The following is a 26,193-nucleotide window of genomic DNA, read 5'->3' as shown; positions in this document are numbered from 1 at the left end:
CAGAAAAAAACAGAAAAGGCTGAAAAAGCCGTTTCTGCTCTTGCACCTCTCTTTAAAATAAACTGCTTTATTTAAGCCAAAAGAACTGTTGTGTTTGATAGAACAATAAGTCTATATGCTGCCATAGCAGTTTCATGGCGCATTAAGCCCCCAAACTATTTTTAATTTGTCCGTTTTACCCTGGGGATCCACGTTTACAGACCCAGCGCAACCGCTTTTGTTTCAACCCAGCCATAAAAAGGTAAGTAATTATATTTATTATTTCGAAATGTCGATCATTTTTAGCTCAGAATCATTAATTGATGTCTAATATTTAGTTAAAAAAAAAGACTTTAAAAAACTATTCACTCGCATATTTTAAACTTTTAAACAAATTACGTCACAATGAAAAAAATAGTGTCTAAATAGGTCACGGATATCTACCTCATAACTATCGCTTAATTGCATTTTTTTGGTTACAGTCGCATTTTCCTCAATATTTTTGATGATAAATAATCCATCCGAACAAAGAAAAATGGAGAGAGAGAGAAAAAAAAAAAAAAACGTTTAAAAGGGTAAATATTTGAAAAAGAAAATCTTGACCACTCCTTGATGTCTGCGATTTCTCCATTACGACCCTAGTTATATTACCACGTTTCACCCATAAAATCCTCAAAAAGTCTGGGTGTGGCCATTCACAGCTGTGTCTTGAAACTCAGTAAGACATGCTACCAAATGTTCCCTCTAATTTTTCATGTGTCTGAGCAAACACACAATCTCCCTGAGCACACTGCGGCCCACGGTGAGCAACATCAGATGTGCACCGTATTTTTTGGACTATAAGTCACACCAGCCAAAAAATGCGCAATGAAAAGGTAAAAACATATATGTCGCACCGGCGTATGAATTGCATTTTGGGGGGAAATTTATTTGGTATAATTCACCACCAAGAACAGACATGTCATTTTGAAAGGCAATTTAGAATAAACATACAATAGAGAACAACAGGCTGAATAAGTGTACGGTATGATAACATTACATGACTCATAAACAACGAACTGAGAACATGCCTGGTATGTCAATGTAACATAGCTATTTAGAGTTATTCAGATAACTATAGCATAAAGAACATGCTAACTAGCAACAATGATATAATAATGTGTGAATAAGTTCACATATAAGTCGCTCCAGAAAATAAGACACACCCTCTGCCAAACTAAGAAAAAAACTGCGATTTATAGTCCGAAAAATACGGTACATAGCGGCCACACACCAGTATCACGCCTTTTCACGCCTATTAGCATTTCTACTGCCCGTAAATTATTTAGTAGTAAGAGCATTTAATGATTAATATCCATAATTAAAATATCTTAATAAATGTCACTGGAATACACACCAATCTGACTTAAATTGTACCTTATTTTTCATGTCTTAATATATAGGACTTGCATTTGGTGTACTGATATGTCAGTGCTTTCATCTACTATCAGTGTATGCCAGGGTGCATTTTTAACACTGCACATAGTCTCGTTCTCCTCTATATCATTGATTGAGTTTACAAATTAAAAGGCATAGTTTTTTCTTCGCCAGCTTTCTGGTATACTCACATACTTTGCCATGTGATTGCGAATTTGTTGAACTGACACCATTGACGCATTCATTTCGATGGCAAGTAAAATATTGTCAACGAGAACTTCAACTTGCTCTGGGTCAGATTTTGTTTAGTAGGACAGCTCGTTTCTCTTCTGTCGGTCTTTTGCATTCTCCCGCAATAATGTACCAATCTCCTGTCGCGTCTTGAGTCTTTGTAATTTTCAACAGCTTTCAAATGACTTTTCTGCTGAATATGACGCTTGAGGTAGTCCAACTTCCATTCAGTCCACATTTTTCCCTCTGAAAACTCACTTGGTACTTTGGCTTCAGTTTCATCGCTTGTTCGTCTATTTGCACATGCTCCGACAGTCACTCCTTCTTATGTGCACCGCATTTCTTTTTTACTATGGCCTGATGAGTGGATGTGTCGCTGCCCGTTCGTTTCGCCATGATAAGGGGTTGGCCTTTACGTCTCTCAACTCCGCCGCACTCACGCACTGTTGTCAGCTTGCTAACCTACACCGCGCGTGTAGGCTGGGCAATACACAAGCAATGTCAATGCTATGATTGGCTGCGTAGCGGAAGTGAACCTTATCGTACCATTTGCTTGACACCTGTCACTCACCGAGTTACAACATACGTTTCTGTTGATTTTTTTTTTTTTGTGCGCAGCATTGAATTTCTTGTGCGCAGAGTAGGTGCCAGCAGTGCGCGATTGCGCACACGCGCAGTTTAGAGGGAACATTGCATGCTACACAAAGTTTTGGGATCGAAACAAGGTAAGTACGTGATAATATCTCGTTAAAATCATGCTGACACCTCCAGTTAGGGTTTAGGGGTGTAAAATTTTTTTTTGTTTGTAAAAAATGCCCTCCTGTTCAAAAATTGAGAAAATTGAGATTTTAAGCATTCCAATGATGTATCACACATGCATATAGGACAATTTTGAAATTTGGCCAAATTGGGGATCTCAGAGCAGAACTTCAAGTCACCTGAGTGTTTTCCACCATTAAAAAAAAAAAAAAAAAAAAAAAAAAATATATATATATATATATATATATATATATATATATATATATATATATATAACATACACATATTCTGTATATACAGGACTCAGCCTATTTTTTCACTAAATATTATTGGTCTAATGGTTAAAAATAGTTGCAAGCGGAGGACTTCCGGTGGTAGATGGAGTAGAAGGACGTGTGCTGAGAGGCTCCCTAGCGCAGATTCAATAACTTTAATTAAAGACTCGTTATTCTAGCAGAAAGTGAAAATCTAGATAGATAAAAAGAAGCCGAAACAAAAAGACTCAACAGACAAGAGCTGTAATGCCGAAAACTCAAGACAAAAACAGCTCCGCTACCAAAGATAGCAAAGTAGCATCGCAAGCTAGCGGCAACCCATGTAGAGCTACAGGACACCCCGGAACGAGCATATCACCGGGAGACCTACTTGAAGCGATAAAAGATTTAAAATCCGAGATGAAGGGGGACAATGACAACGTGAGAAAGGACATTAACTCGTTTCACACAGAAGTGAGCAGTAAACTCGATGGCTTGGCCGAAGAGTTGCAGGGGCTGAGGGAGCGAATGGGCGAGACGGAGACAAGAGTGGGGCAAGTGGAGGACTTGGCTGTGGAAATGACCGAAGCGCTCACAGCAGCTATAAAACACCAGAAGACTCTGCAACAAAAACTCACAGATTTAGAGTCCAGGTCAAGAAGAAACAACATCCGCATCTTTGGAGTTGGAGAGGGTGAAGAGGGAAGCTCCGTGATGCGCTTCGTCTCAGACTTCCTCAAACGTGAGCTGCCACTACCCACAGACATGGACCTAAAGATACAGCGGGCTCACCGCTCCCTCGCCCCGAAACCAAGACCAGAGGCCCCCCCAAGACCCCTCATCATTAACTTCCAGGAATTCACAACTAAAGAAACCGTGTTAAGAGAAGCCTGGAAAAGGGGTAAGATTCAGCTCGGTAACCGCCCGCTATTCTTCGACCATGACTACGCTGCAGAGATCGTGCAGAAGCGTAGGGAATACAACGACATTAAAAAATGCCTGAAGGCGAAGGGGATACGTTTCCAGACCCCCTACACCAATATGAGAATCCACTGGGACAGCGGAGTCCGGACCTACACCAGCGCGCACGACGCGGGACGGGAGCTGCAGAGGCGGGGCTACAGTGTGGAGGTGCCCGCCGCGAAGGACGAGGTGGACCCCGGTGTGACCCGGCTGAAAGAGCTGCTTGGCTGGCAGCGACAAGGCAAGAACCCGCAGGGAGGGACATCTACCGCGGCTGATAGAGCTAAGAAGAGGCTCCGGGAGTTCCAGAGGAGCCCCACGGAGTGAAAGGAAAGTCGGCTTCAGGAGCAGTAATATGTTGGTTACATAATTCACTTTCTGAATTAACGTTTTTGCGCTGGGAGCGGCTCCAGGGACAGGACTGAGATCGTTGGACACATAGGATGGTAGTAGTTTCACTACTGAACCCCCTCATAGGGCCCTTTCCATACGACAGGTTTTACCCTAGACCCACCAACGGGGTCATGGAGGAGGAGAAAAATCTGCTCCTCCTTTGGAGTTCCAGGTATTTATGTTATGTTAGAGTCAGTTGTTCTACTGATGTTGTTACTGTTTTTCTTATGTGTACGGGGCGACTGATTTCTTCTTACTTTAAATGAGTGTGTCACATAAAATAATATCTTTAAATGTGAATGGCCTTGGTAACCCCATAAAGCGAAGTAAGGTTATAGCAAAACTGAGAAAGGCTAAACCAAGTGTAGTGTTTCTGCAAGAAACACATTTATCAAAAAGAGAACATGAAAAGTTTAAAAAGCTGGGCTATGTGAACTCCTATTACAGCTCATGTAAGAACAGCAGAAGAAGAGGTGTAATAACATTGCTACCTAACTCTGTTAATTTCGAACTGATCAAAGAAGAAACCGATAGAGAGGGCAGATATGTGATTGTCAAAGGTAGGATAGACAGTGTTCTGGTCTCTCTAATCAATATATACGCTCCACCGGAGAGCGACAAAACATTTCTAAAATCTGTTTTTGATAAAATTGAATCAATGAGTGAGGAAATTATAGTCTGTGCAGGAGACTGGAACATTATTTTGAACTATAATATGGATACAACAAGTATCAGAAGACACAAACACAACCTATCCAAAAGATTGAATACGTTAATTAAGGAATCCAGCCTGTTTGACGTGTGGAGGGACCTGCATCCACTAGAGAGGGACTATACACACTACTCAGCAACTCACAAAGTTCACTCCAGAATTGACTATTTTTTGATGAATACCACAGAGAGACATCGGGTTAAAGAATGTACCATAGAGACTGCAGACGTATCGGACCACAACGCAATCTATTTAACCATAAATCTGGATAACATAAATAAAAAAACTCTATGGAGATTGAACTTAGGAATTCTAAACAATAAGACAAATGTGGAAGATATAAAGAGAGAAATCAAAGAATGTATTAACATAAATAGAGATAACGAGGTTGCCCCAACAATAGTCTGGGACACTGTCAAAGCAGTAATAAGAGGTCGTCTGATCTCAAGGACATCCTATATAAATAAAATAAAAAGGCTTAAATATGAAAAATCACAACAACAGCTAAGAAAACTAGAAACACAGCAACAAACTGACCATAGTGACGAACTGGCCGAACAAATAAAAATAGTAAAAAAGGACATAGACGATATGGTATCTGAAGAAATGGAGAAGAAATTACGATTTACAAAACAGATATTCTATGAATCCGGACCCAAAGCCACAAAGATTCTGGCAAAGCGTCTCAGAACACAAAAAATTAAACACTCAATACACAAAATCAGGGAACCATCCAGCAATGAAATAATATATGAACCAGACATAATTCAAAAAACCTTCAAAGATTACTATAAAACGCTGTACTCGTCACCCGAGAATATAAACGAGATGGAGATTGAAAACTATTTGTTAAAACTGGATCTTCCCTCCATAGGTACTACCCAAAACAAAGCTTTAACCTCACCAATAACAAAAGAAGAGCTAGACAAGGCCATCAGTAAACTGAAGAGTAATAAAAGCCCTGGAAGTGATGGGTACCCAAATGAGTGGTATAAAACCTTCAGGCAAGAGGTCTCCTCTTTACTGTTGGAGTCTTTTAACTGGACACTCAAACACGCTGAAATCCCCCCTTCCTGGAATGAAGCGGTCATATCTGTAATCCCCAAGGAAGGTAGAAATAAAGAGTACTGCGAGTCGTACCGACCAATCTCTGTCCTCAATGTCGATTACAAATTATTTACTTCAATAATTTCCAAAAGACTGGAACATTTACTGCCAGAGCTGATAGAGGGAGACCAGACAGGTTTCATAAAAGGCCGACAAACCCAAGATAATATTAGAAGGACAATACAACTAATAGATACAATTAATAAACAAAAACTAAGTGCAGTCTTAATCAGCCTTGACGCAGAGAAGGCCTTTGATCGCGTCAGCTGGCCCTTTCTTTTCTCTGTTTTGGGGAGGATGGGTTTCAACAGTCAATTCATTAAATGTATCCAATCCCTCTATAATGAGCCAACTGCCAGAATTAAGATCAACGGCACCTTAACAGATAATTTTACACTTTATAGAGGCACCCGGCAGGGATGTTGTCTGAGCCCCACTCTATTTGCTCTTTTCATAGAGCCACTGGCCCAGGAAATTAGACAGAATGACGAACTTGAAGGAATTACAATAGCACAAGAAGAACATAAAATAGGATTATTTGCTGACGATATTGTCACGTACTTAAAAAACCCAGACTCAGCATTTCCCAAACTTCTGTCAGTCCTGGATAATTTTGGCCAGAAATCTGGGTACAAACTAAATATAACTAAAACACAGGTCCTGTGTGTGAACTACACACCGAGCAGCTCCATCAGACAGAAATATAAATTAAAATGGGACTTGGGAAATATAAAATATCTTGGAGTCTTTATTACACAAGACCTGAATAAGCTATATGAGATAAATTACCATAAAATCAACAACAACATACAGAAAGACCTGTCAAAATGGCTATCAATAACTTCAGATTTCAGCTCAAGAATAGAGGCAATAAAGCTGAATATACTACCTAGACTGTTGTACCTATTCCTCTCTCTACCGGTTCGGATCCCAGACTCTCAATTTACAGCATGGGATAAGCAGATCTCGCGATTCATTTGGGAAGGCAAAAGACCTAGAGTCAAATTCAAAACACTCCAACTAGAGAAACTAAATGGAGGCCTTGCGTTACCCAATTTAAGAGAATACTTTTATGCTGCTCAGTTGAAATACATGGTATGTTGGTGTTCTCCAGAATATTATGCTAAATGGAAAAATATAGAACTCACCCAGAACAAAAGTTTACCTCAGACCAGGTTAGGAGGAAAACACTACAGACACCAGGAGGACGACAACTTCACTCTTTCCGAAACACTAAAAACTTGGACGGACATAGTTAGAAAATATAAACTTGAAGGGGACTGCAGGTTATTGCTATGGCCCTCACAAACAACTCTTTTCAGACCAGGACAAACTGACAAAACCTTTACAACATGGACAGATAGAGGTATCACAGCCATATGCACACTGACAGAAGGTAACATTTTTAAATCATTTGAAAAGGTTAAAAACGAATTTGAACTAGAAAACAAAGACTTGTTTCGTTTCTTACAACTCAGACACTTTTTTGATACACAAGTGAAAACTGTTATATCATCAGAGAGCAATGTGCTGGTTAAAATGATGACGGATGCCTATAAGGAAATGCCTTCCAAAGCTGTCTCTAAACTATACACATGCCTACAGAAATGTAATGGCAACACTTCACTGTATATAAAATCTAAATGGGAAGGTGAATTGCAGACCAAAATTTCAGAGTGTGATTGGAGTCTATTATGCAAAACACAACACAGCTCTACAAGCTCCAAACGCTGGCAGGAGTTTGGCTGGAAAAATCTGACACGTTTCTTTATCACGCCTCAAATTAAAAGCAAACAGACTGGACTACAACAAAAATGTTGGAGACAATGTGGAAGCTATAACGCCAATCACAGTCATATTTTCTGGTCATGTGCCAAACTACAATCTTTCTGGGATGATAGTATTGGACTTTTGGAGGACATCTTAAATTATAAGGTTCCCAGGGACCCACGGGTTCTGTATCTGGGATTGATCCCAGAAGGAGTTGTTATGAAAGAAGATAGGTACCTCTTCAAAATAATGATTGTCGCCTATAAGAAGGCCATTACAAGAAACTGGTTAAAAAGTGATGCTCCACAAACAGGACACTGGATGGACATTATGGAGGAGATCTACGTGATGGAGAAAATGACCTTTCATCTGCGAATCAAAGCAGGTGACTTTACGCAAAACTGGAGAAAATGGACATTATTCAAAGACAAAGACATTGCTCACTCAACTAAATGAGAATTTATATGCCCCCCTTGTACTGTTTTATTTTGTAATTTTATGTTAGTTTGTACTGTCTTTGTTCCTGTTGTTCATATATATATGTTAGTTTGTACTGTCTTTGTTCCTGTTGTTCATATATATATATAAAAATAACAAAATAAAGAGTTAAAAAAAAAAAAAAAAAAAAAAAAAAAAAAAAAAATAGTTGCAAGCATGTATTCAATGTAAATATTAAAATGCAAACCAAAAATTAATCTTTATTTGGGTAAAAGTAATATGTTTTAGTGAAATGGTCTATCTATATTGAAATGTTCATGTTTTATGTTGTCAGTCAATGTAAGATAAAGGGACTACATGGATTTTTAAAAAAGTTAATTTATCAAAAATACTACCCCATACATGCTCCACCAATACTCTGCTGAGTACATAGAGCCCTGACATTTTAACTGAGGCTGCCCCAAAAAGCCCCTTTTCTTACCTTTAATAGAGACACGCCTGCGTACGTCTACGTATGTCCCTGTGGCAGCAGTGCTGTTTTATTGAGCCTCTGCCTAGTCTCCTCTTGGCATAACACTTTTATGTGACTTGTGCTTATTTGATGGGCCCAATGCTCATTGCGTTATGTTCGTACTTGAACAAGCACGCGCACCTCACATGAGCTGCAGTTATGCTTTAGGGTGGAGATGACAGTCATGAGTATATACCCGCACAGTCCCTTTAAGATAGTATAATGTGATTGATAATGGAATAATATTAATATTGGATTAGATATTAAAATGAATTGAGTTGGACTGTGTTCTGTGTGCATGATACGTTACTATTTTCATTTGTCTTGCTCTTGCATACATTACTCACGTACGGTTGTCAGGCGGAGCCGATTGGCTAACTATTAAGTGGAGCTTGGGACATCTAGAGGTCGATTGGTGGTACTACTTTGGCCTATTTATGATGATAATGACGGTAGACATGTAAAATGTTGGCATTGGTAGGCTGATGGCTTGTGACTGTATGAATTGTCCAAGGTGAAGTATAAGTCAAACACATTGGCTGCTATTGACGACAAAAGACGTCCTGTCTGATTGAAGTTTTTTGTCTATAGCAGTATATTGGCACTGAAACATTATTGTTCACTGCCAAACCTTCCAGTTAAAACAGATCAATCATCACCTGTGCAAGTCCGTTCTGTGTTCTGGTGCGTCAGGATTCCGTCCCAAGTCCAGGTGCTGTTCCAGAACCTGCTGGCGAAATTCCGACACCTGGTACTGGCGATCGGCTTTCTCTTGCCGCAGCTTGCGTTGCCTTGCCAACCACCTCTCTTCCTCATTGTTCCTGGGAGCGATTATTGAGGTCGGGAGACCTGTCCCCACAGCGCCGGGCCCCATGTAGAGGCTGTGGCCGGAGATTAGACCTGGGACTGGATGATGTGATTGTACCATTGCAGAATGCAGTCCAGGTGGGACTGGTTTTGGAGCTGGAAGGGGGGGCTCTTTGGTTTTATCTGTAAAAGAGAAAGGTCATAGCCTGTGAGGGGAAGGTTTTGAAAGATACAATGATAGTGGCAGCAGTGACACATACCAGCCCGATTAGGGGTGAGTCTCTCTGGCTTGGTTCGGTCCTCCTGTCCTCTCATGGCATGCAGCTCAGCCAGGTAGTGGTTCTCTATAGCCTTGGAGGCTTGTATTTCTTTCTCTCTTAGCGCTCTCTCCTTTTGCCTCTCCAGTTCTTTTTCTCTTTCCCTCTCCTCTCGCTCTCTTTCTCTCTCTCTTTCCCGTTCCCGCTCTCGCTCTCTTTCTCGTTCCCGCTCTCGTTCCCTCTCCAGCTCTCGTTCCCTCTCGCGCTCCCGTTCCTTCTCTCTCTCAGCCTCTCGCTCTCGTTCCTTTTCCCGCTCGCGTTCCCGCTCTCTCTCGCGTTGCCGCAGCTCATCCTCCAGCTGAAGCCTTGAGGTAAAAGTAGTTGGGCACATATGTGAAGGCACAAAAGGGTTATGAAATTAAAAAAATAAATAAATAAATAAAAAAATAACGAATCAAATTTACCGTAATTTCTCGAGTATATCAAGTTCTGGTATTTAAGATCCCCTGTCCCCCCGAAAGAAAATACCCAAAAATTCAATTTCCCCCCCCCCCCCCCCCCCCAAATCATTTAATAGTTTGCATTTTTTGCGAGGATTGTCAATTAATGCATCACTGTTGACAAGCATGTGAGAAGATACTGGAGCTCAAAGCTGGATGTGACTGGGGTGACTGTTCTGATATCTTCAAAGGTTGAAGTGAGCAGAAGTATATGTCCATATAAATTATAGTGATGATTTGTTACCAATTTCAAAATTTAGATTCTACACTATTGCGAGACCAGAAGAAAACAATTTTGTCCATAAAACATTGGGACAATCAAACTGAGAATTAAAATACATATATTTTTGTGTTATTCACAAGGAGTAGCAATTGGTAGTGGTTAGCATTTGTAACATGATAGATTTTGTTAAATTTGCCTACTTGCTTGTATGTATCTGCGGACCCACCGCTCCCAATTTGTGGTGATTTTTCTTTTTTAATTTTCATGCAAACATTGAGTGTTGCGCAGAAAAAAAAATACCATTAATGCTTGTGTGTCTATATCAGGGTAACATTACCTCTCTGACTGCAGTGCTGAAAGTGAAGGGTGTGTGAAGTCCCCAGGGTAGCGGACCCCTGATAAGTGCATATGGACTGCAGATGGATGGATGGGGGGTAAAGCTCCCCCTGCTGGTAGCGGATAGAAAGGTGACCTCAAAGCAGAGAGGCAGAATGGGTCGTCCATCCTAGGAGATGAGCGTTCCACAAGAAAAAAAAAAAAAATAGCGTCAGTCTCGCCTTGGAGGAGCACACCACTCACTGTCATTAACCTCTGTGCCTCGGTCTCCTAAAAGAAGAAACAGTGTCTTCTATCTCTCAAGAAAGCGGCAGTGACTGTCAACTAGCCTCAATCACTGCACAGCAGCTGTCAGAGACTGTGTTATACTACAAATGTGTGTTGCTTGTGTGTATCAGCGACATCCACAGCTCATCCCCTCATTAAAGCCATTATGGTGTAGTATATGATGGCTGATGCACTTCTCTGATGTTGCGAGGCTGACAGGAGGAAGGGGGGGAACGCGGTTTGTGTGAAGGCCTGAAGCAAGAAGGGCCCTTCAACATACACACACACTTCTAGCACACAGTCATACATAATGTAGCATCAAAATGATCCCATTTAGGGGGGAAAATTCTGCTGCTGGTATTTTCCGAATGACCACTACTGCTCTTGGAAAGATCGACACTACATTAAAACTTCAAAGAAATGTAGTTTCCCTTGAAAGGGATGTATTAATTTGACTTACAATACATTGGAACTTCAAAGAAATGTAGTTTACCTTGAAAGGGATATATTCATTTGAAATGTATTGTTGTGTTTTGAGCTTCCAAGGGTTTCCACTACATTATACTTTCATATATTAAAATATTCGTTATCCTCTGTAAAAATAACTTTTACTGCAGCTAAATGAATATGTGTGACCTTCATATTTGTGTATGGCTGCATCTCTGTATTGTACTACACCTTGGTTGGTGAGCTGCAGAAATAATTAATCATGATGTAGAAACGGCTTAATTCTTTGCATTCTCATTCTCTCCATTTTAACTCATTCATTGCTATTGTAAACAATTAACATTATTGCCATTGGCGGCAGAAGACTTTTAATTCATTTTGACAAGGCTGGGGTTGGCAGCAATCGTTCGATCACCCTTATCACAATGGACTGAACATCTGTTGCAGTCTATGGCAGTCAATTAATTCATCGAATAGCATTAAAAAAATTGGATGGTTGTCCGCTTCTTTAGTTGTAGTATTTTAAGTGGTACTATGCAAAAGTTACTCTATGGTTAATGTAAAAACACGTAGTACTATACTCAAAGTATCACTGTTCTTAACTTGTGTGAATTCAACGGATAAACTCTTACGTTAACTTCCTTATAGTGACATTCCTTCATTTTATTTCGCGTTAGGCCTGTCGCGATAACAAATTTTAGTGTGCGATAATTTATTTCATAAATTATTGCGATATGCAATATTACTGCACCCCCAATTAAAAAAAAAATGACAATAACACTGAGAATACAGTATATATTAATAGATCACGTACACCCATTTAAACGCAATAAATGTTTACTCTTAAATTCAAAAATACTTTTTAAGAAATCACAACTAAAAACAATAGACCATGCCTCTTTTAAGTAAAAGACAATAATATTAATACTGCACAGAAGCACAGAATAAATGTGTTTTTTAAGAAAAAAAAATAAAATTCCACTTAATAATTTAAGCATCTAGGCAAATGAAAACTTTTCCCTTCATAGCTTCTGCTATGGCATTCCATGTGTAATACAGCGGTACCGCTACATACGAAGTTAATTCATTCCATGAGCTTGTTTGTAAGTCGAAATGGTCGTATGTCGAGCAGGATTTTCCCAGAAGAATACATTATAATTCCATTAATTCGTTCCACAGCCCAAAAACCCACACTACATCCTTAATAAATACTGCTGTTACTATTGCAAATAGCAATCACAAAGAGCAAAACAAGTAAAATATGAATAAAAATCAGAATAACAATAATATAATCATAGCAATAATAATAATAATACAGTACAGTACCTGTAATAATGTAACGAATCGGGTTCTAATGTGGCGGACTTATTTTGCTGTTCCTGAACGCACCGCGGGGCTGACGGTCAGCAAGAGAGCGCTATTTTAGTTTCTGTTTCGATCCTGGCATCAACAGCAGTGGACACTCGGCGAGTTGATGGAATAAATGATTAGAAACCTGACGAAGCTGGCGATTTCTTTGGCGATGTTACAACAATAAGAAGTGTCACCTTAACTTATAAAGACTGGCGAACAGAGGAGGACCGCCGGCCGAGATCGACATTCAACGGCCCTACTGTCGACCCAGTTCATGGATGCACACAGCATGCTTATATTTTGCTATCATTTACATCTTCGTTTCAATGGTAAGCGTCACCTTTTCTTTTTTTTCTCCACCTGCACTAAATTTAAACTGCACTAAACTAAAAAATAGCCTAGACCATAGATGGTCCGCAGTCAATCCGGAGGACTGACGCGGCCGGTATACGTTGAACAATAGGAAATAATGGGAACAAATTGGCTCTGGCGCTATTTTTTGCCGGACTCAGAACGAAAATGCATTTTGAGTAGTTGGTAACAAGGAAGCCGAACTTTTAACAGCACGTCAGCTGCACGCGCGCATCCACGTGCACCCGAGGCGATAAATCACAGTGGAAAAATTACCGCCTTCATTTTTAGTTACCGTGCGATAAATGGAATTGCATATTGCGACAGGCTTAGTATTTCGCGTCTCCAAAATGTTTCTATGCAGAAGCCCACCTGTACGGGGTGAAAGAAGGGTGGGGCAGGTAGCTGGGATGGTAGTACGCAGCGGCGGCAGCTGCTGCAGTGGCGGGGTCAAGGCCCAATGGCAAAGAGGGCATGCGGAGGGCATCCTCAGTTGTGGCATAGGGCCTGAATCCACGGAGGTACTCTTCTGGTACGGGACCAGGCGGCACAGCATTAGGCAACTGTCTTGGAAGGCTATTAATAAAATCAAAAGGATGGAAATGAAGTTCAATGTGTGTTGGGCAAATTGTAAATGTTCCTGTAAATTCAATGCAGACTCACTTGAGCGGTTGGAAACGTGAATCCTGCATTACAGCACCAGGGGGGAGACCAAAGGCGTATGGGTTTCCCAGGAGGTGAGCCGGGACAGAGGGGCCTTTTTCCTGGGAGAGGGTCCCCTCTGGAGCCAGGCGTTCCCTGCTGGCCCCGCGAGGCCCCGAATCAGCCTGGGGAAGAGATGCAGCAAGAGAGTCTTATTCATTGTTTAAGCAGACATGTGACCGACACGCTTGTCAGTGTTGATGGGAGCCCATCCTGTGAGGGGAAAAAAGCTCTGGTTAGGATTCAGAAGCCTCTCTCTCTGCCTCTCTCTTTCTCAGTCTCACCATCTCTCGCTCTCTGTGTCTCGCTTTCTGTGTGTCTCTCTCTCTTTATCTCTCTTTTTCTGTCTCAATGTCTTACACCTCAGCAAAATGCATCCATTCCCTAAAAATATAAAACCCTTCACAATTGCTCGGAGAATACATTTTGTTGAATGAAAGACTACACAGTCGAACCCAGGTGGGACTAAAAGTCACATCATCATCATCATCCAAGCAAAAAATGTGATTGCTCAGAATGTTGTAATGTATAGCATCAACACGAGAAAAATAACTTCCTGGATTGTGTGTTTACTGCTACTGCACAAAAACATCCACAGGGAAGGCAACATGCAAAGAGAAACATCCCCGCTGCCTGTGTTTCTTGTCAATCCCACATCTCTGTCACCTCCCTCTCGGTCTTTGGCAGTGCGCTTGGACTCACTTCTTCAATTCCACAACAAACACAAGCGCGAGCACACACCCACATGCACACACGCAAACACACACAGACAACATTTCAGAGCTACAAAAGACACCCTGCTGTGGGAGTGGGAGTGCACGTTCTGAAAGCTTTGGTTTCTCTTTGGCAACAAATGCAATTGCTGAACAGAGAATCTTGCAACCTTTGTAAGTTGTACAAGGAACCCGTTTATGGGGGTATAGTGAGTACAGGAACAGCTATCTCCCACAAAATGAGTCTTGGATGGTGGTAACGATGGGAGAAGAGAAGATAGTTCTTGTCCCTGCTAAATTAACCTCTGGTCCGGGCAGGATGAGAGAGGAACCTTGCAACAGCTCTAGTCTAACTGTCACTGATAAAACAAATCCAATTTAGTGAGACATGACCCTCCGCGTTGTGTTTTTGCAACCAGTGACCCAAGCTGATGCTGATGTGCGACATTCATCTTCAAATACCCCCTCATGTGTTCTGCCCACATTTCTTTCTCTCTTAGATCCACATTCACATGGATTCACAAAACTGGAAGCTGTTCCAGTCTTTTTAATACGCCATATTTCTTTTATCTAAAAAGGCTTATTTATATATATGTATTTATATATTCTGTATAACATGAAAATGAAACGCAAGAACTGTGCACAGTTTTAAGTCATTTTTCTCCATAAGTGAGAGAATATCTCCATTAGTAATTCTTGTTTTTTGCTTAAATCGGCACCTGTATATATCTTTGAGTGGCAATATGAGTGATCAGTACACACAATTATTATTAGCACAACTAAAGACACATTTTAATTACATCAAAAGACAATGCAATGCTGTTGATCATTAATTTATGATGCACTTGGTTAATTTGAATGAAAATTGTGTCTACCGATATTCTGTATTATACAGTTAGTTGTGACATGGTTTTCACAATGATGGCAGTGACTCAGTAACCGCTGGTTGGTGAAATGCCCAGAAGATGATTACCAGTAGAAGCAACTGCTCCTTCCACCCAATTTCACAGAAATCCCATCATAAGAGGATGCAACAAAGCACAGAGGTACAGCTGATATTCTGTGATTGCCTTAACATTGCCACTGCACATTCTTGTCATGTTTCTTTGAAACAACTAAGGCACATATTAAATGAGAATCTTTAAGCACAGCTATCAGGCCCTATAAACATATCATATTTGTACAAGCAATATTGTGAATTCATTTGATGGCTATTGTGGTATGATTTTTGCTTTGGGTGCTAAATGTCCTCATTCCTACTCCCAGATGAGCCCCCATTAATATGAACACATCCAATCCATTCGAACTGTGAGGGTAGACCGCAAATGACAATGTTTCAGTGTCATTTACAGTGATAGATGTTCAATCCATTTCAACTAGGAGGGCTGGCAGGGAATGATCACTGCCAGTTCTCCCAGTTAAAATCTCTATCACTTTCAATGGCAGCCAACGAGTTAACTATTTTATAAGAGCTTGTACCAAAGAGACCAGTTACAATGCCATTTTGAAAGAAACCTTCATTCACCCAGACATTATTACACCTATACAGACATTACACTTTGACCATTGACTTGTCTTTAACAGCAGCTTGTCACGCGTGCACGCACACATACAAGTGCACAGTCTCCAAGAACACCATCCATTTACAGCCATCTTCCTCAGAGCGAGTCAGGCTCCGTAACCTTCAGTGGTGAGGAGACCCAGCACATTGTAGAGTGCTCGTTTGCGCCTCTCAGATGGAGCACCGACTCTAAATTGCCAATTAAAAAGCAATTACTGGCCGCAGCGGGAGCAGAATCCTGCAGTCATTAAAGCAAAATGCCAACGCACCAAACCCTTCTTCTATCACTGCTTTGGCCATTACCCCTCTGGATGAAGAACTGGCTCATCTCAGGGACACTGAATAGAAATGAGAGCTCATATTGTATGTTAACGCAGCAACAAACAAGCTTTTACTGGAAACCGTAAAGGGATTTAGAGATAACACCGTGGCCTCCATGCTAAGCATTTCCTTTGAAATGAGTCTCCGCTCTGGCCTTGTGGCTCTTTGACCACAAGGGTCGTTGTGCTCACACAAGTGACATGGCAGGCAGGCAGTGCTGTGACACAATCTTTCGCACCCATGGTGTTGAACTAGCCAAACCCTACTATCTTTGCCTTCGTCAATTGCTTCAACCGTTTCATTCTTTTGCTCCACAAAGCTTCTGTAGTCCCCACAAACCTGGTGACATGGCCTTTTCAATTCCAGATTGACCTTTTCACACACAAGCACAGGCACACAAACATGAAAGTGAACTCTTTCATTGTCATAAACGATAATAGACGTCCAATCGTTGGCCAGCACGCTGCGGCTCCAGAGCTGTATTTGGCTCTTTTCATCTTTCAGTCATTCATTTTCCATGCCGCTTCTCCTCACGAGGGTCACAGACTCTTTTCATCTTTGTTCTTCGAATTTAAATTTGTTTTTCACTCGGCAGGCATCCAATCCATTTGAGCTGGGCAGTCCCAGCCCAGATTTTAAGTAGACGTGACTCAAATCTGTCAGTTTTCTTAACCTGTTATTCAGAATATTCCTAAATCATTCTCTCAAGTTTATATTATGAACTTGGTTAGCTAAATTGAATTAACTCGCATGATAAAGTATATGGACCATACTTCAATGTCTGAGTAAATTGAACTTTATAAGTTGTGTGAAATGGTTGCAACTAAAGATACACGATAATATCGGTTACCGATAATTATCGGCCGATAATGGCAATTATGACGTCACACAGATAATACAGATTAAAAAAAAATCAACCGATAATGCAATCCGATAATTATATACTTGATTTAGCCTCCAAATGTGCGCAACCAAGCAGTTTTCTCCACTTCTCCACCGCCGCCTTCACTTATTTCCAATAGATTTACTCTGAAAACAAGTGAATTTAGCTAGTTTTAAGGAGTTGTGTTTTTGCTGTGTAATAATGTTATACGTTAGGAATGGCTTACTTTTAAAGCCATTTTTGTGCAACTTATGTATTTACTCTGTAAGTAATTGTTGCCAAAAGTTTACCATTACACAATGTCAGACAATCTGTCTTTATTTAGATGTTGGAATTTACTACTTGTTCACATTTGATGTTGGAAAAAAAGAGCAATAATATTTTTGCACAGTAATATTTTCTCTTGTGTATACTTTAAAATTTTACATAAATTTTTTAACAAAATTATCGGCTTGACATTATCGGTTATCGGTTGGAACGAGGAGGAAATTATCGGTTATCGGCTGAAAAATGCATTATCGTGCATCACTAGTTGCAACCTCACTCTTAATGCCTTCAAAGCAGTGTACTGCCAACTTACCTGACAGCCAGAGTGCATAGCTCAGTTGCCCGCACACTCGGCTTCTACAGCAGTGGTGCGTGTTCAATTCCTGAATGGTGCAAAATATTGGCTATTTACTGTAATTAAGGGACTATATGTGGCCCCATTTTAACCCTGCGGCTTTTGTAACGAAGCGGCTCATTTATAGATTTTTGTGGGACCAAACTAGCTTAATATTTTTTTGAGAAAAAAAAAAAAAGAAAAGATTAAAAAACAAACAAAAAAACCCTCGAGTTCCTGTGTGCTCCAACGCAAATGCATCCTTAGCTTTGTGTTTGCATTCCGATACACATTTTTCCATGTAAATAACAGCTTGTTGTCAAAAGACGACCTCTGGTACTACTGCAGAATAACTATACAAGTCTAACTATGGATTGTTTGATATCTCGGCCTCTACTAGAAACAATAAAACTTGCCAGCCACTTCATCAGACTTTATCAAAACCACTGGGGATTTCTTTACAGATGAATTGGGAGGCTCCATCCAATGCTATGTACCGTTACACAAGAACAATTTGAAAAGTATGGATATAATTATATTTTATGCGACGCGAGGATGCAACGCTAGTGATGCTTAGCATACTTTATTGCTGACGAAGCTCAGTCCGATGCTTGATTCCATTACAGAAGAACAGTTTAAGGTTTGCCTTGGGTTGTTTTGGCAGATTTAAGGAGGACGGATAGCCACAGTGTGCTACAACAAAGCTGCTAAGCCAGCGTTAGTATTGATGTTAGTCCTGAGCTTTGTCAGCTGCAACCATAGAGCCCAAGGTAAAGTGGCTTTTTCTCCTTTGTAAATGTAGTGGGGGTTTTTTTTTGTTTTTGTTTTTAAAGTCGTTTTTTTTAATGGTCAGACTACCTCTGAGAACATGAGTGGAACTTGTGCCCTGTGGCTCCTTCTGCAGACCGCTGCATGGTGCTGGCATGTTGATGTTAATTTGGTCAATAAAGTATATTTTTGATCAATCAAATGTTTCTGTACAACATCTCTCTATGTATATATCCCATATTAAGAAATGCAAACTTGCAGCTTATTGTCAGGTGTGGCGTATATATGTATTCCCCCCCAGACTTATGTGAACTTTGTGCTGTGTGGCTTATAGGGGCAGTTTACATGGTGACGCTGCGACACCAAGACGCAACAATTGTGTTACGGAATGGCCTCGCCTTTATATGGTGACAGCGAAAACAGAAGGCGAAGACGCAAACCTTTGATTCCGGGCTCCAAAGTGGAAGGATTCGATTGCGGGGCTTGCTCCGCAACCATGTAAATGGAAAGCTCTCTCGCCTATGATGTCAGCACTCGCACACATCACTTTGGGCGTGTGCAGCGCTGCTACTGAATGTTAAAAACGGCAAACATGGTGGGATGTCTGCTTCAATTTACTGTTTTTATAATATTTTTACTTTAAATATGGTATTTTTTTTTTTGCATTTTTGTGCCTTTTGGAGCAAAAGAAAAATGCTATTGCTTGGAATGGGCGGGTATGTTGTCTTCTGGCCTGAGGAGGTTGATGTGTCAAGGAAGTGCATAACTGGCTGTCGCCTTGTAAATCTGCATTGGATTGGCATGAACACTACATTGTTTTCACGCGGAATTGCGACATCGTTTGAATAGAGATGGAACCATATAAATGCAAACATGAAATTTGTCGTATTCTCGGAGCGTCACCAAGTAAACGGCCCCATAGTCGCGTGTGCTCAATACTGCGGAAATTACGGTATTTAAAGTCCAATTTATTTAAAATGATGAGTTTAAACTACTTAAGTCCAATTTACTTCGAATGCTGAGTTCAAAGCCTTGTTTTGTTTTCTATTCCATCCTTGAAAAGCAAGTGAAATTGGTTGACATGAAATTTCAAGGCAAAGGGTGTTTTTGATTTAACTTGCTGACATAGTAACATCAATGACATCCCCTCCAATCTTTGAGTGACCCTTGAACTCTGCAAGTGTTATTTTGTAAAAAGTCAATCAATAAGCTGAGTGAAGTTCATTGAAGGGGGATGTACAAGCAAGACGACAATGGCCTGAATACACTCATATATTTCAAGCTATGTGACCTCCTCACTGGCTGTTTATGATGCCCTCCTGCCTCAAGCCCTATCCCTTTAGATCCATCAAACTAAGTGTCCAGGCAAGTTTGTGCACGGTGCCAGGCAAGTGCTGTCCATAACCGTGTGCTTGGCCTCCACCATTAGCCCCGAGCCGAGATAAGAAGGCTTAAAGGAAGGCCATAATCCATAATCCACTCCTTATCAAAGCAAGCAGCTCTCCTTCCCTCCCTCCCTCCCTCTTTCTAATGCTCCACTACATAACAGCAACTGTGTGTCAGGACTCATGAGGTGGAGGATGCACTTGACTGCGTGGGTGAGCAAGGTGGGACTCAAAGTGTAGTTGGAGGGGGATGAGGAATGAAATGGCTTTGGACTTCGCAGGAGATGCTCCAAGGGTAAGAGAGTTAAGTAGTTAGGCTGCCTTTGGGGCAGATGGCAGTATTTAAGGTCATGGAGTCAAACGGGCTGTGGAAGGTGGATAAAGGTGGCATGAGGGGGTAGTAAACGCCAATCCACTCATTGCTTCACAAACTATGTCAAATGTACAAATGTAAAAAAAATATATACATATATGTACCACAACCTTCGTAAGCCTGTCTGCGGGTACTGTACATTTGTGCTAAGTGGAAAGATAAAGAATAAAGACTCTGACGCATGTTAAGACACAAGGTGAGGTTGAAAAATAGAATAGCTTTCGCAGTTGTATTTTTTACCTGGCGTCCCTCGCTCCTCCAGAGGCCGTTGCTAGTCTTGGTTGGAGCAATGGTGACGACAGGTGGAGTGTTTGGCACACTGTGGCCTGCTGGGGGAACCAGGACAGGCCCTGGACCGAGAGGACCCCTCTTGGGCGTACTGACTGGTGAACTGTGGTTGGTGGCTGGCGAAGACACCGGGGAGGATTCACTGCTGATGGAGGAGGCAGCTGGGAAATGACAGGGAAGTGAAATTAGTGCAGTGAAGATGATGTTAATCTGCTATACATGAGAACTGATTAGTATTGTAATATATTACAAAATGTAGTAAAATGTAGAATATCTTGTGTCATAGCAACATGCCTTGGTCATATAGTTACAAATCCCAACCATATATACCATTAATCATGGAATATCCAACCAGTAGGTGTGAATTATCCATCTTATTCATTGATTGAACCTGCTTAAAAGCCTTATAACAAAAAGTACAAAGCCATAACAAGGGTTAAGAATTCAGGGCTGCTGTTTCGTTGTATTTTTGGCAGTCACATGCTTGTAATTTTCAAGAGAATGGAATTTCTTGGAAGATACAGATCAAAATATCACTGGGAAAAAAGAAGACTTCTTCAGAATGGTCCTTTCAAGATTACATTAAGAATACATCTGACGTAGTTCATTTTCCAGATTCATAAATCAACATAATTTCAAATGCCCATCCATTACTAAAGACAAACAGGGAATTTTAGCACTACAAGAGCAACACTTAACACACTTAAAAGGCCAGACGTATGGCCCCGGGACCCCATTATAAAGTGATAGTGATTAGGAGGAGCAGCACTGTTAGAGTACACAACGGAAACTCAAGAGAGAAACACTCATAAAAAGTGTAGCTCGTTGCACATAGGTATGCAATTCTGCTACATAGTCATAGTTCCAAAACACACAGCAGGTGGTGAGGAGGTGGCCCAATGAGCTTCTCCGCTGCACAGAGGCTTGCGCCACATTAACAAAACCCTCCAGGGACAGCCTGTAGCTTAGGGTCACAGTCTGGTCACATGCCTCGCTTTCCTCACTTCACAGTTACTCTCTTTGTAGTCGTAAAGCTCCCAAATGATATGCTCTCAAATTCACACATCACCACACTTTCAGTTCCAAGACGACACATATTTACTGTATATTTGTTTGCCGATAACTATGAATCCTCACAAGGGTGCCGGATATCTTCATCCTTTGTTCTATAATCTTGATAAGCGGGGTTGAATAAAATAGCAACATTACAAAGTGGAATTGGGTTGAAACCACTTCCACACACTAATGAGTACAAAAGTGAATCCTTTAGCAGATAGTTTGAGCACTTATGACGCAAAGCGGCCGCACAAAAAGAAACTGTTGAAACCGCAGGCTACTTTCAGGTCTACTTCCTTCCCACCATCAGAACAAAAAATGTCGCCATTTCTTCCTAGCGACAGTTACCATGGTAACAGAACAGACAACATCCTCTGATGTTGGGTGCGGTCAGGGAAATGACTAATTTTTATCTCATTCTGACAAATATCGTAAATAATGGAAGGAATCAAAATTGTTAGTAAAGCGACGGAGAAATCTGTAGTACGAAGAGAGGTGGGGTTGGGGTGTGTTCTTGGCAAGCACAGTGAGGTGAGAAATGAGAAGGAAAAAAATGACATGGGTGGTAACTGGGGTTTAAAAAAAAGTCAGAGTGCAAAGGAGGTGTGAGGTAAAGTAAGAAGTGGAACAGAGAGGAAAACGTGGTGAGTATTTGTGGGGGTGTGTTGGTGTGCGTATCTTGTCTACACAAAGGCAATTAGTAGCGTAATCCTCCCCTCTCACCTCGGAGGGCCATTACTTTCCCCTGCAAGACTTGGCCAATCAATAGCTGCCCACTCAGCCTGGGCAACGTAGGTACTCTTAATACAGCTCTTGTGTCACAGCCTATTCACCGACCACACATATGCACACTCACAATGCTCTACAACGATGGGGGAACAAATGAAGCTGGAAGGAGAGAAGAGGCAGAGATGAGAGGAGGGGAGCAGTGATCACAATGATACTGTACTGCTAAGCAACAGACCTCCACTCCATTTATCTCTCCCGTCTGTCTCCCTCAAGCCTTCCCCTCATCTCCTCTGTTTCCTCCTCCTTTTTCATGTTAAAGCAGAAAAGATTGGCAAGAAGGCAAAGTAGCCTAAATAATTAAGTAATGGGAAGGTGGGGGGCAGGTAAGTGAGGAGAAAAAAAGGAAATATCCACCCTAAAACAACACTATTGACACAAAATCTTGCTGCAACTCATTTGAAAACCTACATACAGAATGCCTAGGTAATGACCTACCACCGTTTCCATTTAACAACACTATATTTAGAAAATGAGCACTGCCATTCCTAGTCAAAATATATTGGACATCTGGCATTAAAATGCGAGCATTCACTACTAGTCCTAACAGTTCATATAAACTGGTTCTATATCGCCATCAATAGCAGCCAATGTTATAAAATACATCCGTGAAGTAGGCCAAAATGCTCAGGGAATAAAAGGCATAAGTCATTTTATAAACGACAGCCTAAACATTAACACTCTGCTTGGATGAAAAATATAGTAATGTGCTTATGGATTCTGTTAAATTGAATTTCATTTAAATATTTGAAAAATAACAGTTCTTAACATTAAATGTGAATATTTTATAGTATTAATTGAATACATCTGAACTGTACTTTATAACTGCACTGTCGTAGATTAAAATTGTTTGAACATTTAATTCAATTCATTATTCGTGTTCCATTAGAGGGAGCATTTGTATCATTGGTGGTACTCAAATAACACTTTGAAAACCACTGATTGGTTAACAAAATACATTGTACTTAACAGTGATACACTTGGGTATACCAGTCAATTGTTGATCAATCATTTGTTTAAAAAAACATAACAAAAAACAAAAAAACAAACAAAACAAAACAAAAAACTGAAAAATTGAGTGATTTTACTTTGCTGTAACCAGTGGAAGCACAGTTATATGAACTAATTTAAAGGCTGAAGAAAAACAACATCAGCTATGCAAAGTTGAGCATATACGCAGAGACCTTCTTATTCTTAAACAAGCATTAAACACTTGATGTTGATTTTTGTTATGTGTAATGTTAAGTGGTTTATCATTTTGAAAAAAAGACACCCTTTTCAGTATTTTGGCTTTATGATAAATATAAAAATTATATCTAAAGAAGAGCGATGCCAAGAGGAAAGGGAAGAAAGAAGTGATTCGACAATGTGAACAAGGAGTCCCAGTCGGTTTGATTTATGTGAGGCTTCTTTCTGGATGGTGTCCTCTATTACAAGTCTCCGCTTTCCAAGACTTCCTCCGCACTTGACCGCTCAAGCTGAGCCACACATGCATGCACATATAAATGACAAACAACAAAACAAGCTGTTGTCATGGGCTGTGTTCCCCGCGGAACATTTTTCCTTCATCCATCGACCTCATCTAATTTAAAGAAGAAGAAAAAAAACCTTCAGATAAGGCTGGCGACTCATGCAGTGTTGTACTAAGTGTGCCAGGGAGAGAAAAGAAAATGGTGGATGAAATTAGGGGTAAACCAAGGACATTCAGTCTTTTGCTGACTGTACACACTTTACATTGCTGTTAAATGTAGCAACAAAATCAAATCCAGTTATGTCATCTGGAGGAGGTTGGGCTGTGGAGTGGGTGGTAATATGGTGTCAAATGGGCTTGTTTGTGAATGTGTCAGTGACAGTCACAGCCCGAAGGCTTTTGCCTTGAAGATACATGCACAACACAGACAGGCTGTGTGAGCTCCAGGCAGGCTCCAGATGGAGAGGTCACAGACACACTGCCTCACTGTCCCAGCATGCTCCTAGAAAGAAGGAGAGCCTCCGGACACACGCACAAAGACACACATCTTACAGTCGTATCCACAATCTGACAAAAATCTCAGGTTTTCCCAAATCAGCTAATTACTTTCAAAATCTTTTTTCTCGCCAATGTAGTCCACTATCTTGTGCACCTTTGTTCTTTCTGCAGTCACTCTATTTCCAGGCAGTGTACAACAGTTGGTATAAAGCCAGTGATGAAATTCTGATGATGAGTCTACAAGCGTGTGAGGGGAAACAACTGCGAGGATTAAACCCAGATCTGCCTAATTAATCACATATCAGCGAGCTGAGATTTTTGAGGCAGCGTGTTATCATTGCAGTGTGTGAGTTTTTATCCCCCTCCACTTTGAGGCTCATTATCCATCACCTCCTCTCTTCAGCACAGCACTCAGTACACAAAACTATTCATTATTGTTGCCACAGACAAGTGGCAATTCCTATGTCTGGGTTTGCATGTGAGCTCATAAACAGCGTCGGCGATCGCATTACTCAAACCGAGCTAATTCCTCCAGGCCACAGGACGGTGAGTCACACCATCCCATGTACAGTATGCTGTAAAAGTCATCTAACCACAGCATGAGAAATGGAATCAAGGCAGCTCATGAAAAGACGGCAGGCTGCAGCTTGCTGACAAGGTTTCAAAGACAATTATTTGCATGCGTGAGGGTGTTGCCTATAAATACAGGCTCAGAAGACACAGCCGTAGCTGGAGCTCTGGGGGTGACATGCCTGTACCCACCCCAGGGTCATGGCTCAGAACACAAGCAGAGTTGCCCCTGATGAACTGATGGCTGACTCACATGCACATCACATCCTAGACCAGCCAGGCGGCACAGTCAGCAGGACACCAAAATAGCAAACTAGCTTTATTATGCTTTTAATAAAAAGAAAGAGGTGCTCCAGATGTATCAGTAATTAGCTTGTATTTTTTGCACAACCAGGACAATGAATACAATGCTTGGACCTGACATTCAGATACTCTCATCTTGCAGCAGTAAAATATAAAAAAGGCAAGACAGAGTGACAAGATAAAAAAATATCTTTTAAAAAAAAGCGAGATTTGCCCCCCCACACACACACACACACCCACCCACACCCACACCCACACCCACACACACACACACACATGGTGACTGGAATGGCTTTTGGAAGTGGATTTCTCTTTTGGAGAGACACAGAAGTAGAAAGTAATAGAGCAGGTTTGCGGGCATGAAGTGAGATGAAGGGGAGAAGGATTGAGAAGGAGGTGATGAGAGCAGAGTCCTCTCTCTATCTGCACTTAATAAATCATTTGCAGGGGAGCAATGTGTCTGGGGATAGCCAGGATGCGGATTTAAGATCCAGAGTAAGGGTAGGCACAATGCTAGCTTGGTCTCTCCACATATAGGTACAGCACTGACACGCACAAGCACATACAGGCCTCTATAAACTCTATAAATAGAGACGGGAAGGAAGAAAGTCACTAAGCAGTTGCACTGTAAAGTAAGTTTCAAAAGGTTGAGATTCATAATAAGGTTGGGACAAAGTTTTGACAATGCAATCTGTTGTACCAAAATTAAAACTCATCATGGTATATAAGCTTTCATAGTGTATTTAAACTGCACCATAGTCAGATATTGATTCCTAGCTATGCAATGCCCAAGCATGTGAACTTGCACACTTGATGACAACTTGAACTTAATGTGGATCT

The 26,193-nt window shown here is 40.9% G+C and overlaps 1 protein-coding gene across 6 annotated transcripts in view; it reads right to left on the bottom strand.

Moving 5' to 3' along the window:
* Positions 1-26,193, bottom strand: part of gse1b (Gse1 coiled-coil protein b) — a 338,894-nt gene that overhangs the window by 24,324 nt on the left and 288,377 nt on the right. For all 6 annotated transcript variants that reach the window (XM_057857114.1, XM_057857286.1, XM_057857460.1 and 3 more), the window contains 6 exons: positions 20,622-20,830; positions 13,738-13,901; positions 13,447-13,650; positions 10,658-10,825; positions 9,601-9,962; positions 9,193-9,523 (listed from right to left, as the gene is read on the bottom strand). In XM_057857114.1, coding sequence (XP_057713097.1) covers positions 9,193-9,523; positions 9,601-9,962; positions 10,658-10,825; positions 13,447-13,650; positions 13,738-13,901; positions 20,622-20,830 — 1,438 coding nt within the window. The remainder of the gene's footprint in view (positions 1-9,192; positions 9,524-9,600; positions 9,963-10,657; positions 10,826-13,446; positions 13,651-13,737; positions 13,902-20,621; positions 20,831-26,193) is intronic.

The sequence above is a fragment of the Corythoichthys intestinalis genome, chromosome 1 (assembly GCF_030265065.1).
Source record: "Corythoichthys intestinalis isolate RoL2023-P3 chromosome 1, ASM3026506v1, whole genome shotgun sequence".
Classification (NCBI taxonomy): domain Eukaryota; kingdom Metazoa; phylum Chordata; class Actinopteri; order Syngnathiformes; family Syngnathidae; genus Corythoichthys; species Corythoichthys intestinalis.
The sequence above is the reverse complement of the archived record's forward strand: the minus strand, read 5'-3'. Positions and strand labels throughout refer to the sequence as shown.